This window comes from Dipodomys spectabilis, unplaced genomic scaffold (genome assembly GCF_019054845.1).
Source record: "Dipodomys spectabilis isolate Male_0828 unplaced genomic scaffold, ASM1905484v1 ptg000157l, whole genome shotgun sequence".
Lineage (NCBI taxonomy): Eukaryota > Metazoa > Chordata > Mammalia > Rodentia > Heteromyidae > Dipodomys > Dipodomys spectabilis.
In genome coordinates this window covers 14,053,136-14,071,274 of record NW_024870834.1, presented here as the reverse complement: position 1 = coordinate 14,071,274, position 18,139 = coordinate 14,053,136, and the positions used below count along the sequence as shown (strand labels likewise).

Here is an 18,139-nt window from a genome sequence, read left to right as displayed (position 1 = left end):
TTATAGCTTTTTACTTACTAGGTTAATTAATGGGTCATGGCTGGGGATTTGGCCACTGGCATTTTACTACCCCTCATCTTTAATCACCTTCATACTCTGCAAACATCCAAGGCTCTTTGGTTACTAGGTTAGAAACTGTTGAATGAGAACTGATTCTCCATGCCACTTCTAGCTTCTTGCTTTCCCATCAGGCATCAGGTCTTAAATTCCTCCTAAGGCAGAGAACTCCATGTCCATAGTGCTCAGTGAAATTTTCATATGAGCAGACAGCTGGGATTATTGATGTCCAAGCAATTTTCAAGCCAGAATTATGCTTTCATGTAATTGAAAGTTGTCGCTTCTTAATTTGCTTTCTAATAATGTCAGTAAATCATGTATCTTTAGAACACTTCAGGAAATAAGGAAATAATTTATTTGCCTTGGGTGCGTAGTTTAAGGAGGAGCCAATAACTTCAGTTACCAATACTTTGATGTAAAAAAATATTGAATCAAGCCAGTGTCTCACACTTCTAGTTACTCAGGAGGCTAAGATTTGGAGGATCACAGTTCAAACCAGAGCTCTACCGTGTAAAAGCATCTCTATTCCCAAGGATTTGGAGATAAGAATGTCCACATTTATTTCACTGAAGTCTCTAGCAGAGATGGTCAGTGATCCCCATTTTAAGAGACATTCATTTCTAGTGTATGAAGCTTATAATTAGGGCCTAAGTAAAGGTATTTCCCATCCAAGGTGCCAGTGGCTCACTCCTGTAATGCTAGCTGCTCAGGAGACTGAGATCTGTGACCCAAAGCCAGCCCCGTAGGAAAATCCGTTAGAATCTTATCTCCAATTAATCACCAAAAAGCTGGTAATGGAGCATGGCTCAAGTGGCAGAGTACAAGCTTTGAGCAAAAAGTTTAAAGACAGTGACCAGCCCCTGAGTTCAAGCCCCATCTCTCACCTATAAGGCTAGTGCTTCAGGACTGTGGCACAGGTAAAGTGAACACTGGCATGGAAAAATACCTGCTGGGCATGTACCAAACCAAAATCCATCCTAGTCCCCACACCTGTCCTACCTGTTTCCTTATGAGATGGTGAGGTGCTGGCCCAGGGTGTGTCATCTTCAAACTGAACCCAGTTGCTAATGGCTGAGGCAAGGTCAGGTGGAGGCTGTTCAGGGCTCCCAGGAGGGGAAGCTGCTTCAGAGATGAGGCCCATCTTTTCAGAAGAGTCATCCTGCTCTGAGTGGGAAAGATCCTGAGAGACTCCATCCACCACATGGTTCTCCCCAGAGGAGCTCTCAGATGGACCTGAGGAAGATGACAGTTCTGGGAAGTGCTCTTCAGTGCCCCCTGCAACATATATCAGAAAATACCATCACATGTGAAAGGACAGTCATGAAACTATCCCATAGAATCAAATACAAAAGATGGGTAAGAGACAAAATAGCTATGCCATTCTATTCCTATGCTAAAGGCTTGCTCCCTAACAAATGTCTAGGATGGCTGGGAAGAGGAGTCTTGTTATCATTCTATATCAGCATTCACTCTATTACTTGAGGGAGGGATACTGTGGCATGTTTACAGAGGTCCAACAAAACTACCTGAGTAGAGTGGCACAAGTGAAATGCAATGACTAGCTGAACAGTTGAGCGTCTCTCTACTAAATACATTCAAATTTCAAATTTCTGTGGCCCAGCTATGAGGTGGAAACTCTGAAAGTGACAAAGAGGTCTTCCTATAGCTTCTGTCACTTCACTGGCCCTGGAACATTAAATACACACACACACACACACACACACACACACACACACACACACACACATTGATTATGGTGATAGATACATAAATCTAAATGAGCTAAAATGTATCAACTTGCTGGGTGCTGGTGGCTCATGCTTGTAATCCTAGCTACTCAGGAGGCTGAGATCTGAGGATCACAGTTCAAAGCTAGCCTGGGCAAAGTCTGTGAGACTCTTATCTCCCGTTAACTACCAGAAGTGGAGTTGTAACTCAAAGTGGTAGAGTATTTGCCTTTCGCAAAAGAGCTCAGGGATAGCTCCCAGGCCCTGAGTTCAAGTCCACAGCCAACAGAAAACAAACAAACAAAAAAGAAAAAAAACAACACAAAAATTCCCAAAGGCACACCACTCATCTATGATGAGCCAGGTTTGAGTTCCAGTAATCTGTCTCAGAGCCTTTGTCATTTTTAACAATTACAGTTAAAATTTGGAGAAATCAAAACAGCCACTAAAAAAGGCTGCTGGCAAAGTACTTTGCAAACAGGAAGTTATTGGAAGAAAAGAACTCATAGTTTTGGTGCTTCCAGACTCTTCTTTAGGGCCTTAAGGTTACAACGATGTCTTTTCTCTGGGCTTTTTATTATTGTTGTTGCTGTTTTGGCAATTCTGCCTGACAATTGCTAGGCAGGCACTCTACCATTTGAGCCATGTCTCCAACCCTTCTTGCTTTCAGCTGTTTCTAGAGTAGACAAGTGTGTGTCATCACACCCTGTTTTTTATTGACTGAAATGAGGTCTCTCAAACTTTTTGCCAGGCTAGCTTCAACCCACCGTCCTCCTAATCTCTGGCCCCTGAGTAGGTAGGGTTTTAGTGGTGAGCCACCAGGCCCAGGAGAACTCACTCACCTGAGAAAAGTGACCAAACCAACTCCATTCTACCTTCCTTTCTGAAGATCCCACTGAAACAATGATCAATGTAAGCCACAACACACAGGCACAGAACTGTGCCAGTCTTATCACTACAGGAAATAAAATATTCCTTACCCTCAGAAGGGACAAGAAAGAGTGGCTCTTCATTGAAGGAGACCCACTCTGACTGATGGGTTGCGATCACATGGTCCAAGGTCGTCATGCTAAGAAGGTAAGAAGGCACTGGTCATCTTCACACTGTTGACCTCATGTGGACCCCAGAGGAGTGTCTGGGGTGGGAAGGGTGTATGGCAGCACGGATGACTTGGCCTCGAGTCTGTTGCTGGGGTCTTACAGGGGCAACAATCAAAGAATGGTAGGGTGGTCCTTCTTGCCTTTGAGTAATCTGCCAAGCAGAAATCTGTTTTTTGGAAAAACAACAAAAAGAATAACCATCACATTATACCCAAATTCACACAGGTCTAAGGCTTTTAGCACTGCTCATGATTCTGAGCTGTTTCCTACTAGATTACTTCTCTCTGTTTTTCCTTGCTTTCATTTTTAAAAATAAAGTACCTGCCATTACCACCAAGGTCTCTAGACAAGCCTTTATCTCAGACTTGTAATTAATGACTCAAATTTTTAGCAAGTAGATTCTCTAATTTCTTCAATCACTATGTTTTGGAAACACTGTTCTTATAATACAGTGATATCACTATAAAGCAAATATTCAAGTCTTTCAAAGTGTTTTCAATTTCTTTTACCAGATGGTGATATTCACTACTGAATCAATGCAGTTTCTTGCCTTAGGCAGGTAGCTAATTTAAATTTTTGGCAGAAATCCAAAAATCTCCAGATGGTATCTTCAAGCATGGTTTACCAATCTAGAGAAACAGATATGGAATTGTCTTGTTCATTTAGAGTGAGAGGATAAGAGAATATTTGCTTTAATGAAAATGTGAATGATGAAACACATTTTCAATATAAGCCAATTTCAATTAGTATATAAATGTTAAGCAATTATGTTCTATCTACACAGGATACTTAATTGTCCCATAATTTATATTTATAATTAATGTGCTATTAGTGTCTTTTTACAACCAGAATGTAGTTGTTGATCTTTTGATGAACTAATAAAACTGGAATTAATGCAAAATTAATGTGCTGCCACAAAGACTGTCTTGAGTAATATCAATTCTTATTAACTGAATACTCTCAATATTCAGATAATTTCTGGAACAACTTAACTCATAGCCTTCCAACTGGCACTGGCACACAATATCAAGAAAGGCTGAAGAAATTTTACTACAAGTTATTACATTCAGTAAATAATCTATGCTGGAGAAAATCAGAATAGAAATGTTAATTGTTTTGTCTTTTTGGTGATTAAAACATTTAACTTTGTTTCATACTTCCTAAAAACAACAAATATATAAAATTAACAATTTTTAGAAACATACTTCTATACTTCATTTGACTCAATATACCCATTTTAGATGAATAGACAGTAATTCTTTTATAGATTACAAAGCTTTGTGTCCAGAAATTAAGTGACTGACTCAATACTTTAAGTGTATAAACATGACCTGGTACTCTTATTTGGTGCTCTACACACTTCCACACTTCTAAGAGGAAGAACTCACAAATCTTAGCACACTGACAAAATGACTTTTTTTATTCTACAATAAGATCCTCCCAAAAGAGTAACAGTATAGAAGCCAAAACAAACAGGTGGATTTAGTACACTATATTAGGAATTGATAGATCCAATCCTTGAACTCTGGTCTTCTGATGCCAAAACATTCTAACCTTTAGACCACAGCCATGAAAAAGTGCTACAGAATATATATGAACTGTCAACCAACTAAAGTACTTTATAAACATCAATTGCAATGGAACTGTAATAACACTTCCTAGGAAACTCCCCATATGAAAATATGCCAGGTCTGCCACAGATTGAACATGTTCAAACAGTCTGGCGAGTGAACATATCCCAAAGCAGATCTTAGCAGAGAGCAACACAGAGCCCACATAAAAAGCTGATTCCTACAAGCTTCTGCCTAGGAAACCTTGCCCAGGCCCTATCAAACATCAGTGTCAGTCAATGTGGTAATGGCTGCAGGCCAAGATAAGACAGCAAACAGCAGCAGCATGTAAACCCCCATCCTCTGCCCTGCAGCTCTCCTAAAGAAAGCCACAATGCACATTCACATGCTGACACATGCAGTGTCATCATTCAATGGGGAAAACATCCTGCTGAACTCGTGATGATGAACCCAGAACAATCCATGGATAAGTGGAGTAGGGGGAGGGAACAGGAGAAAGAGAAGGAAGGGGTAAAGGTAATAGGGGAAAAAAGAAACCAAGAAACTTTAGAATTAAGGAGTTTTAAAGATCAACAGTGCAGCATTCCAGTTTTAGTGATGGGAAAACTGAGGTGCGAGGAATTCATATTTAACAATGGAGCTAAGATGTCAGGCTGCAGACTGAGTCCTGTGCGATCTTTACATAGCCTCTCTCTGTAAGCCTTGGTTTATTCCCATAATGGCAGATGGCCTTCGAGGGATGACTGTACCAGGTCTCATTCCAAACCCTTAATAAGCATCAGCATCACCATCAACACTGCTGTTGTGAAGTGTCTCATCCTGGGTTGTATGGCAAGGACTAGGAGGGAGATTTCATGAAGTCCCTCATCTTTGTCATTTTTGCATTCTGGGATTAGTGATTGTCCTTTTCGGTCATTATTACTGCAGTTCTAGAAGTTAAATGGAGTCCGCCACTCAGTAATGGGGCACAGAAGACGAGTTCTGAAATGTCCTTATTACACAAACAGGTCCATTCTAGCTGAGGAACCAAGACCACCACCCAAAAAAATATGGTTGAGAGAAAAGCCCCAGATTTAGCTACTCTTCCTTAGCTTGTCTATCCCTGACCAGACATGGACAAGGTGTAAATAATGAATATCCTCAAGAAAGGCTTAATGGATCATTTTCTACAGGGAAGCCCTATCATAACCCTATGAAACAGATTCTAGGCTTTTGCCATGGAACAGCCACCTCCAAGAAGCCAGAGACACTGGACCTTGAAAGTGCTATGCTGGCAACTCAAAACCCACAGAGGGACCCAGTCATGGTAGGGCTAAGTTCAGACTGGGATAAGTTCCTCAGTTAAAAAAACCTCACCCCATTTTTAGAATGTGAATCATAAAGTGAGGCTTAGAGTCACCACAAATGAGTGCTGACTCAGAATCAGCAGCAACACTGACAGGGAGACATTAAATGTTTCATTGTAGTCTTTCTGTTGCCACTGAAGATAGTCCTCTCAGCATCCCTCACACCTAGCATTGGGAGTGAACACTGTAATTGGCTAACACGGGTCATAGACATATGACTCTTGTATACGTCTTGTATTACATCTACCCTTTTATGTTCGTTCATGCACCCTTACATGTGTGGAAATGTTCCAGGAACCCTTTGAGATAGAGACCCTTGAGCAGCTCTCCTCTTAACTGAGACAAAGACACACAGAACAGAAATAACAAAGACGAGGGGCTGGGAAGGTGGCTCAGTGGTAGAGCGCTTGCCTTGCATGCCTGAGTCCCTGGGTTCGATTCCTCAGCACCACATAAGCAAAAAGAAAAAAGCCGGAAGTGGCGCTGTGGCTCAAGTGGTAGAGCGCTAGCCTTGAGCTGAAGAGCTGAGGGACAGTGCCCAGGCCCAGAGTTCAGGCTCCATGACCGGACCCAAAAAAAAAAAAAAGAAAAAAAAGAAATAACAAAGACGAGTCCCAGAGTAACTGCCTGTGAAGGGCACACTATGGGTGCTGTGACAGTTTAGCTATAGGGCAATCTTTGAGGGCTAGAGTCATAAGGGCACAGGTTTGTGGATTTGGAGGATGGTCTAAGGCTGAAGGGGAGAGAATACGGATTCCCTTGGACAGAAGACTAGCTTGAATGAACAATAACAAGCTGACTCCAGCAAGGCTTTTGTTCCTGTATCTGATGGATGATAACAGAGGTACCCATAGGGGAAATATTGGGGAAAAGCGAAGGAGACAATTCAATGGGGAGTGAGAAGCTGCAGCATGCTCAGGGGAGATTAATATTGCTAGGACTGTGCTGGGCCCAGAGGGTTCTAGAGTCACTGGGTATAAGAAGAACAACATGGCACTGCTGCCTTCAAATAGTTTAAGGTCCACGTGGGCAGGGAGGTGTGACAGTGACCATCTTCCGCATTTCCCTAATCTGTTCTGATGGTTTATTTACTACTACTACAACTGTAGCAGAGTAAAGCAACCAGACACTACTGAGTCAGGAGGACTGGGAAAGAAAAGCAGAGGGGAGAGGCATATAGGAAGGGTGCAGGAGCAGCAATCCTAGCCAAAAGTGAAACACAGTTTATCTGAAGCAGAGGAAGTGGTGTAGGGAATGCTAAAAAAGGAGTGACAGCTCTTTTTTTTTTTTTCTCAGAATGAGAATGTGCTGATTCTCAAATTTCTTAAAACCATTCTTCATTACCACTCCACTGCCTTGGCTACAATTCCCACTGTCTTATCCAGCTACCTGTCATTTACCAGTCCTGTGTCTTCAGCATCACCTCACCCCTCCAGCTTGCTACTCAACCTATCACGTTACAGTGTTTTCCTAAACCTGAAGACAGCCATGCTATGGTTCTGCATAAAAACTCCTTTGATCCCCACGGTATAACCCCTGCTTTCAATGTATTTGATATTGGTATAATTTGTGGAGGGGAAGGGAAAAAACAAACCGTTTAAATAAGGATACAGGTGGACCCATTGCAACAATGAGATGTACAAGTCGTTATGTTGAAAACAAACTTTACAACTTTGGTGTGGGGAGGGGGAGGAGGTTTGGGTGGGGGGAAGAGATGGGGAGAAAGGATGGGAAGGGATGAGAAGGGGAAACAAAGGAGGAGGCTACAATGCTTGATAAGAAATGTACTCATTATCTTGCCCATGTAATTGTAACCCCTCTGTACAGTATTTTCACAAGAAAAAAAAAGAAGCTAACATATCTGTTTTACTAAGATAAAATAATTAAAGGAATGCATGTTTGACATTAAAAAAAAAACTCCTTTGTAACTCCCCATAGTATAAAATGAGAATGAGCAATGAACCAAGGTTCTCTAAGAACAGATCTACATCAGTGCTGCTAGGCTTCGCAGTAAGCACAGTACCTGGTACATGTCAGGAGCTCAATAAATGTTGCAACACCAATGTAGATACCTTGAGATTCTACGCCTTCAACTTCTCTAATCTCATTTGCCTTTATCTCCTCATCTAGGCTCGGTATTCCAGTTAAATGAATTCTATATTCATTAGAGTAGGGAGTAATGATGAATTATCTAAAAGACTACTTGTGCATATGCCTGGTGCTCCTTAACCACTTGTTCATATATTTTTCAATTTAATATTCTATTAAGTGTTCCCTTTGGGATACAATTCCCCTTACATTCTTATTCCATGAGCTCTTATTCATCTTCAAGTCCTAACTCTTCATCATCTCTGGTTCAGTTCAACATTTGCAAACAGAGGCAATCACTAAATCCAAAGAGAGAACACAGACTTGGTGCAAAACCTTCCTTCCTTCCTTTTTTCTTTCTTTTTTGTGATTCAATATCCAAAAATTTCTCCTTTTTGAGAAGAAAAAAAAGTACTCTTTTTCCATTCCCATCTCTCCAGGAAATGGATCCAAACTTTGTCAATGGATGTTAGAGTCTTGAAAAAGTGCTAAGCAGTGTACAAGAGTCTTGAATACATGCAAGTACGGCAGCCAAGCAACAGAAAATTGGTGCCAATCTAGAGGCAGTTACATGCTAATTAAGTGGTGTTGGTACTAAATACATCATCCTAAACAGGCCCTATGGTGTGACTCTGGCTCTATTCAATGCTGTTAGGGCCTGTGGTTCCTACCTACTTACCAAGCCATGTGATAAGTCATCTACCAATCCAATGAGAACTCCAGTGCCTTTTTTTTTTTCTGCCAGTCCTGGGGTTTGAACGCTGGGCCTGAGTGCTGTCCCTGAGCTCCTTTTTCCTCAAGGCTAGCACCCCTACCATTTGAGCCACAGAGCCACTTCCAGCTTTTTCTGTGATTAATGGAGATAAGAATTTTACATACTGGGGCTGGGAAGGTGGCTCAGTGGTAGAGCGCTTGCCTTGCATGCATGAGGCCCTGGGTTCGATTCCTCAGCACCACATAAGCAAAAAGAAAAAAAGCCGGAAGTGGCGCTGTGGCTCAAGTGGTAGAGCACTAGCCTTGAGCTGAAGAGCTGAGGGACAGCGCCCAGGCCCAGAGTTTAGGCCCCATGACTGGACCTCCCCCCCCCCCCCCCAAAAAAAAGCAAGAATTTTACATACTTTCCCGCTTGGACTGGTTGGAACCTCCATCTTTGGATCTCAGCCTCCTGAGTAGGGAGGATTAGGGCATGAGCCACTGGCACCCAGTTCCAGTGCCTTCCAATAGTCCTTTCTTTATCCATTTCTGTTACTTGCAAACAAGAACTCTGATAATTTGTTGCCTTTTCTCTGCTTCCACTAATCTCATTGGATCTATTCCCTCCTTTATTCTGTAAGCTGATAGAATCTTAAGCTATGATCAGATATCAAAGCATAATGAAACTGTTAATGTGGCCAAGGTGCCAACTAGCCAGTGAGCTTTCCCTAAAAAAAAAAAAAAAAAAAAAGTGACTATATATTTTGTTGATGTCTCTAACTCTTACAAAAGGATTCAGCATTTAGTGTGATTATTGATTTAATGGTGGTTGAATGAATGGATGAACATGTTTTAACACATGACAGGTAGACTGCCAGGTCTTTTGAGGTGGCAAATGTTTTTAAGAAGTCTTATTTAAACACTATGTATAAGATAGTTTGGTGGAGGATCTGGATACAGTAGGCAATATGTTTATCCTCCTTTCTCATTTGTCTAAAATTATACTTGATGGGAATCTGCTCTGTTCTCTTAACTCAATGTTGCCCCATGGCTTGGCCCACTGACTACCCTCCTCCCCCCTTTCCTGAAATTCTCTAGCCCATTCTATAGCCCAGAATCTTAATCTGAACATGAAACCTCAGTTCCCAACCCCATCCGTCAGGTGTCATACATCTGAGTTCTCCATTTCAGGCTTTTACCACCAAGAGTGTCCCAAATCCCAAAACTTCTTGTAACTCTCCAGCTACCTTGGATCCTGCCTCAACCTAGGACCCTACTTAAGTCCCTCAAATCCTGCCCTGATTACAGCTCATGTCTCCTGACTCTTTTCAGGTCACCATGGTGTCCATCTTCAACTTTCCATTAAAATTGATCTGTTCTGTTGAGTTTGCTTTCTGCTCTTTCTTTATTCTAATACCTTTATGACTCAGTTTCCTAACAATACTACTCAACTCCATTATAGCAAGTTACTAGACACAGTCACTATTAAAATATGGCTAGCTCAAACTTGAGTTGTTCTCAAGGTATAAAACACACATTAAATTTCAAGAAAATATAAAATTGTGTAAAACATCTAAAGCTTTTTGAAAAGATATTTTGAATATACTTAGTTAAGTAAAACATACTGTTAACTTAATTTCACCTGATCTTACTTTTTTTAAAGAGCTACTAAAAAATTTAAATAATACATATGTAATTCACATTGTTTTGTTCCTGGGTTGCACTGCTCTAAAGCAATTCATTCTTACAATCATTATACGCAACACACATATATGAAAACAGAACTGGGCAACTTGAGCGGGTGGGTAGGATTTGGACATGTGGAAGAGAATGACAGAAAGGGTTATGCTGATCAAGATGCACTGTACTCATAAACTAACATGTTGAGTTGAAAGGCTTTGTACAACTTAAAAATAATATATTTATTAAACAAAAAAAAATCCCAATGTGCATCCAAAAAATAAAGAATTTTCATGACCACTAAGAAAAAAATACTCACGCCTATAATCCTATCTACTCAGGAGGCTGAGATTTGAGGACTGGCGGTTTGGCAGGAAAGACCGTGAGACTCTTATCTCCAATAAACCACCAGAAAACCAGAAGTGGGCTATGGCTCAAGCAGTAGAGTGCTAGCCTTGAGCTGAAGAGCGCAGGGACAGCACCCATGACTGACCAAAGAAAGAAAAATACATAAATAAAAAGGAAAATGAAACAATCCATTTTTTGATGCATCCTTGGGTTTTATGAAGGTTGTTTTTCACTAACATAAAATTTTTCTTTCAGTATTTATGTTCTAATCTGAGTAATTCAGTGATAAGGTATGCATAATTTTTTCTATAAATGCTTTCAATATTTTATCTTCAGTTTTCAGCACTTGACTGTTGTCTAGTTTGTTTTTTTCCTTAGAATCCATCTTACTTAAGAGTTTGTGGAGTTTACGATCATTTGTCAATTTTTTTCATTCAGTTTGGAAAATTTCAGCCACTAGTTCTTTTTTTTTTTGGGTCCGGTCGTGGGGCCTGAACTCTGGGCCTGGGCACTGTCCGTCCCTCAGCTCTTCAGCTCAAGGCTAGCGCTCTACCACTTGAGCCACAGCGCCACTTCCAGCTTTTTCCTTTTTGCTTATATGGTGCTGAGGAATCAAACCCAGGGCCTCAAGCATGCAAGGCAAGCACTCTACCACTGAGCCACCTTCCCAGCCCAGCCACTAGTTCTAGTTCTTCAAACAAGATTTTCTCTCTCTTCTTCCACCTCTTCTTTTGGTCTGTTTTCAAGTTCATGGACTCTTCTATCATTTCTTGTAAACTGATTGTGTGAAGTTTTTCATCTCTTCAACTTTCTATTCCAGAATTTTCATTTCTTTCATCTTTCCTGTTTCTCTGCTTAGGTATACTTAAACATATTTTGGGGGACAAACTGTAGTAGGACATGATAGGATACCTTCAGTTCCTTAAACATATTTTTTTTTGTATATCTGATCATTGTTGGGTTTAAAAAAAAAAAAACAAAAAAACCCTTAGCCAGGCGCTGGTGGCTCACACCTGTAATCCTAGCTACTCAGGAGGCTGAGATCTGGGGATCATGGTTCAAAGCCAGCCCGGGCAGGAAAGTCTGTGAGACTCATATCTCCAATAAACCACCAGGAAACCAGAAGTGGCACTGTGGCTCAAGTGATAGAATGCTTGCCTTTAGCTGAAAAGCTGAGGGGCAGGGACAGCGCCCAGTCTCAGAGTTCAAGCCCCACAACCTGGGGCGAGGGGGGGGGGGGGGGCGGGGGGGGGGAGGGAGCGGCAAACCTTGAAGGCATAAGGATGTGAGTTTCCCTCTGTGGAGTGTTTGTTTGTTCTAGCTTGTAGTTCAACTGCTGGCTGCATTTCTCGAGCTCATATAGGCGTGGCTTTCACTTCGCAAGTAAATTTATTTTCCCCCTCATTGCCACAGGATTCTACATTCAAACTCTCAGAAGTGGCGCTGTGGCTCAAGTGGTAGAGCACTAGCCTTGAATAAAGGAGCTCAGAGACCCAGGCCCACAGTTCAAGCCCGTGGACTGCCCCCCACACACACACATACACAAAAAAAGAACGTTCAAGCTTGCGCTCTTTCGCTTTCTCTCGCTCGCAAGCTCTCTCTCTCTCTTTCTCTTTCTCTCCATCACTCTCTCTCTCTCTCTTCTACAGAGCTCACCAAAACTGCGTTCTAGGTTTTGTTATGTGGGGGTATAAAATAAAACCAACTCTAGAGCAATGTTAAACAAACATTAGCCACAGCCTAAGTCTGAGTCTTTGCCCGTTTTTTGTAAATAAAGTTATATTGGCATGCAACTGTGACCATTTTATATTGTCTATGGCTCTTTTTGCTCTAAATAGATGAGTAATTGTGAAAAATACCATATGGCTCACAGGGCTTACAATAACTTCCTACTAACTCCTACTGTTACTCCTACTTTACTGATTGTTCATAGAAAATAATTTATAAATGCTGCTTGAAAACATGGTCCTACCCAAGATACAGACATCCTCTATCCTGGCTGGTGGATTGGGATGTTAGTAAGATGTTAACAAGATCTTTCTAGTGTGAATGAAATGGACCACCAAGGTCTATCTTATTATCTGACTTCTAGTATCTCTGTCTTGTCTCAATCCTGGAACAGCCACCTTTAGCCAACTGTATACAGTTTCAGTGTATAGGTATGCACCTTAGTTCCACCAAACATTCCCTGAGTACACTCTAACATACTTCCCCTGCTCTCTCCCCGTCCCCATGCTCTGTCAACAGAAAGGTGTCCTATGATGTCCTACTACAGTTTGTCCCCCAAAGACATATGTGCTGGAAGCTTGGTCCCAGAGTGGTGGTAGTAGTGAGGTAGTGGAATCTGTAAGAGGTGGAACCCAGTGAAAGATCATTAGATCGTAAGGGCTGCATCCTCATGAACAGATTAATATCATTCCACAAAAGCAAGTTGTTATAAAACGAGGTTATCCCATTCTTTGGTTCCTACCTACACCCAGCTGCTTCTCTGGCAGTATTATGACATGGCATTCAGGATTTGATTGCCTTGGGTAGGGACCCCTGCCAAGATGCTGTTTGTACTGTCCAGCCACCACAACTATCAACCAAAAAAAAACCATTTTTTTTTTTTTTTTTTTGGTTTGTCATGGGGCCTGATCTCTGGGCCTGGGCGCTGTCCCTTAGCTCTTCAGCTCAAAGCTAGCACTCTACCACTTGAGCCACAGCACCACTTCTGGCTTTTTTCTCTTTGCTTATGTGGTGCTACAGAATCGAACCCAGGGCCTCAGGCATGCAAGGCAAGCACTCTACCACTGAGCCACCTTCCCAGTCCAAAGTTCTTCTTTATATATTATACCTAGAATGGGACATTTTGTTATACTAACACCAAATAGAAAAAGATATAATCTATCCTGCAGATCCTAACTGCTTCAGTTGCTCCAAACCTTGATTTCTATTTCCTCAGCTCAACAGAACTGCTGTTGTCAGCTTAGAATTCTCTGACCACACTGCAGTCAAGAAATGGTTCCCCTGGAAGGGAGCCAAGGAGATGGTTGGTGGGGCTCACTGCCTGAGATCCTTCCCTCAGGATGGAAATCTTGTGCGGCCTACTGACCGACACCTGAAAATAGTTGCCTCATACAAGTTGTCATCTTGTGGTTATTTACTGCAGAAGGGCCAGTTTGTTACCAGTTAGAGCCAAAATTAGAAGTACTCCCCTAAAACATCCTTCCTGGTTTGTCCTTTAAAAAAAATGAGAAAGACCAGTTCAGAGTATCTACACAAGTTAACTTTATGCTAGTGTCCTAGAAGTTAATTAGAAGTTTTATTGAGCTTTTATAAAGCATAAGTATGAAAGAAGAATTTTATGCAACCATATGAATTTTGTCTTTCTGGAGTTTTATTAGATTAGCTACGCTATATAATACAAAACATTATTGTTGCCTGTTTAGTGATCCAAAAGAAGTCTTCAATTTTTGGCCATCTTCCCCTTATATACCAGATACACATATAACACAAATACACACACACGATCTTTCTCTCTCTATGTGTATGTATGTAATATATGCACATATAAACAAATAATTTTCAAGTAGATATTTTCTTCAAAACTCTTCAAATCCACTTGTTGAAACTGAGGCTACTGTCAAACATGATTCTAGTCATCAGTTTACAGTTTGTGCAGAAACATCTTAACCTGTATCCTGATGCCAATTCTAATTTCCAAATCAAGCCTCAGCTTGTTTGGTTTTTCTCCTGAACAAACACAAACATCTGAAAGTCAAAAGCAAAACTAAGAAGAAAGAAAAACTGAAGAAAATATGACTACATGGATTCTGTGCACTTCTTTTTTTTTTTCCAGTCCAGGGGCTTGAACTCAGGGCCTAAGTACAGCTCCTGAGCCTCTTTGTGCACAAGACTAGCACTCTACCACTTAAGCCACACAGCTTGTTCTGAGTAGTTAACTGGAGATGAGAGTCTCATGGACTTTCCTGCCCAGGCTGGCTTCAAACCACGATTCTCAGATCCCAGCTTCTTGAGTAGTTAGGATTATAGGCATGAACCACCAGCATCCAGCTTTCTGTGCATTTCTTTAGCCCTTACTTCAAGTCTATTAGTTTACTGAGCAAAATTGTATAAAAGGCAATATAGTCATATCAATAATAGTTTTATATCATGGGAGTTGCATCATAGTAAGCTACAGAACTGATAGAAGTTTATTCAGCAAGCTGAAGCAACAACACTACCTGTTTCGTAAATTATTAGAATAAGCTGAAGCCTAGATGGCTCTATTACCAGTTCTATGAGAAAGATCTAAATCAGATTAAGGTCTACTTCTTGCGTATTCTTCTCCTTTATGAAAGTATTTTATAACAGAAAGTAATTCACTGAAAAACAGATACTCTTTTTAATTAATAGGCAGAACGTTTAGTGGAGTTGAGTGAGTCTGGTTTGTTCTTCATATTTTAGCCTTCTTTTTCTTTCATTTAAATGTTTCATGCTTTAAAAAAAAAAAAAATGGGAGGCAGACTGGGAATGTGGCTTAATGGTAGAGTGTTTGCCTAGCATGCATAAAGCCCTAGGTTTGATTTCTCAGTATCATATACACAGAAAAAGCTGGCAGTGGTGCTGTAACTCAAGTGGTAGAGAGCTAGCCTTGAGTACAGAGGCTCAGGGACAGTGCCCAGGCCCTGAGTTCAAGCCACAGGACTGGCAAAAAAAAAGCAAGGGGGGGGGGGGTGAGGGGAGGAAGACTGTTCATTCTTCTAATTTTCAATGGAAACTAGGGAACTAAAGAATAAACATTTTATTCCAAAATCAAATATATCTGAGAAAGAACTCCAAAAAGGAACAAATGTCACTTTTCAACTATAATCAATATCTAGTCATGATTCTCCATGAACTAACTCTTTTCTCCTTTGAATCTTACCTCTCTTTGAATCACACACATCAACTCTTTTAGCCCTAGGTGTTTTGTTCACTTTCTGAATTCACATTATTTATATGTATGGCTGTGTATGTGTACACATGTATGTATAATAGCACGAGCCTATACATGCCTGTATATCTCAAGGTCACAATTACAAATATTTTATGAAGTGATTGGTTTTTTTCCAAAGAAAAAAGTATCAAATAATTTCATGGTCCTACATTCAGAGTCAAAGACTAAAGTCACACTTGGCTGGAAAAATAGGTTAGGTATTGCCTCTGGTCTTTGGTACCCTACTGAGCCAGTGACCTTGAATGGCACCCCTAGTCACCTGAACAGTGGGTCACTTCAGTGAATGGCCCTGATAGGAGGTCATGCTATAAAGTTTGCAGAATGCTTTCCAGGTCTTCAAATCTCAGAAGGTACTAGATTACTCTGTCTTAGGAATGCATCTTGGCTTACCTCACTTTTACATGTTTGGAATGAGTTTACTAATTTTTTTACCCACGTGAATATTCTGATATAGAAAGTTTCCTTTTGTTTATATTTTACAATCTATTATTCTGGATGTTCCAACATAAAGCTGTTAGTTTTCTAGAAGTCTACAAGTGTATTCTGCCCCCACCCCCGACTGCCAATGGTGGCCATATTGCCTGAGCATAACTTTTAAGATTTTCCAAGACACTTCACAAAATATTGCTGCTGTATTTCACCGATGCTGAGATGCCACCAACTATAAAATGTATCACATTTTGGAAAGACACACACACATTTCTTGAGAATCAATTAGTCTTCTTTATACAAAATAGTTACCCCCCCCCCCCAAAAAAAATCACACGTCTATAGTCCCAGAATGCAATGAATTTCATGAATTTATTTCCATTTATTTTTTTCTTAAATCTGACTTTTGGTTTACTTTCACAGTGTTAGGGACTGCATGCAGGACCTTGCAAACATATGAAGGCGAGTACTCTACAACTGTGTTACACTTCTAGCCTCCAGCTTACTTTTATAATAATCCTGAGATGACTAAAACTGATGCTTCTCCCAATTGAGAGAAAAAATATATATATATACACGTACACACACACACACACGTATACACACACACACACATATACACACACACACACACACACACGGACTGGCTCACCAAAGTTATATAACTAGTTTGGGGTCATAGCTAATCACAAAGAGTTTAGAACAAGATCATAAACCTTTTTTTGTCTTTTGGTTCTATACTCTGCACAATACTATATTCTGTCATATAACAGTATCAGCTGTATCCACTAAACCCATTTCCTCTAACAATACAGCACTGAAGATGAATCATTAGTGGTTTAAGGCAACCACAATTCCAATTCCTGCTTTCCTATCCTCCTTTAGCCAGGCAGGGGTAAACTGGAGTACCACTTTACCAAGCACTACTTAAGGAGCCATTTCTAGAAAATATTTTTAGGAAAATGAGGATGTGGTGCTGAGGTTTGAACTCAGGGCCTTGCACTTGTTAGGCAAACACTCTATAGTTTGAGCAATGCCTCCAGTCATTTCTTTTGGCTTTAGACTATTTTAAGATAGTCTCACACTTTTTGCCTTGGGCTGTCTATGGACAATGATCCTGTTTCTCTTTAGTAGCAGAGATTACAGGCATGTCCAGCTTTGCTAGTGGAGATTAAAATCTGCCTGGGCTGGCGCTACAAACCTCAATCTTTCTGATCTCTGCCTCCTAAATTGTTGAGATTACAGGCATGAGACAGTGGGTCTAGTATGAGAAGTATTTTTTATTTTATTTTTGTGTTGTTTTCACAGTAAAGAAGACGGATATAGTGAATGCAATCCTAATCCTTCTCACTTTCTGTTTATTTTTTCCTTTCTAGAATATGGTCATGATGTAAGTATCTACAATAATCATATGAAGGACAGGCTAAGACAACCATGGTTTTAAAAAAAGTACCTTCAAATACTTTAAAGAGTTAAGGTAAGCAATACTAAAGTATCTTATAACATGTAAGGTGGATATGAGAAGATTTCTCTGAAAAAGCTGCATTTAAATAGTACCTCAAAGATGAGAAGAAACTCAATATGAAGGAACAAAAGGGAAGAGTATTTCAGGGAGAGGCAAGGGCAGACCGAGGGCCTGAGACGAGAAAATACACGAGAACACTTGGCTTGCAAAGAAACAGGCAACGAGGAAAGGGGCATGACATCAGGTAGTAACAATGATTAGTTTCCAGATGTACATGACTCTGTGAACCAGATGAAGATGTCTGTGTTTTATTCTACGCATAATGTGAAGTCATTGTAGTACTTTGAAGAAAAATAAACTTTGAGCTGGGAATGTGGCTTAGTGGTAGAGTGATTGCCTACCATGCATGAAGCCCTGGGTTCGATTCCTCAGCACCACATACACAGAAAAAGCCGGAGTAGCACTGTGGCTCAAGTGATAGAGTGCTAGCCTTGAGCAAAAGAAGCTCAGTGACAGTGCTCAGGCCCTGAGTCCAAGCCTCAGGACTGGCAAAAAGAAGAAAAAGAAAAAAAGAAAAAGAAAATTTGACTTGCATTTTTCAGAAGCTGAGTAATGAAGAAACTGGAAGGTGGCAGGGGTGGGAATTGGAATTAG

General features: G+C 40.6%; 1 protein-coding gene across 1 annotated transcript in view; it reads right to left on the bottom strand.

Moving 5' to 3' along the window:
* The window catches only part of Ston2 (stonin 2), a 151,608-nt gene that overhangs the window by 110,128 nt on the left and 23,341 nt on the right, over positions 1–18,139 (bottom strand). The window contains exons 2-3 of the mRNA XM_042692598.1: positions 2,765–3,050; positions 1,057–1,332 (exon numbers count right to left, since the gene is read on the bottom strand). Of these exons, the coding sequence (XP_042548532.1) occupies positions 1,057–1,332; positions 2,765–2,852 (364 nt within the window). The 5' untranslated portion in view covers positions 2,853–3,050. The remainder of the gene's footprint in view (positions 1–1,056; positions 1,333–2,764; positions 3,051–18,139) is intronic.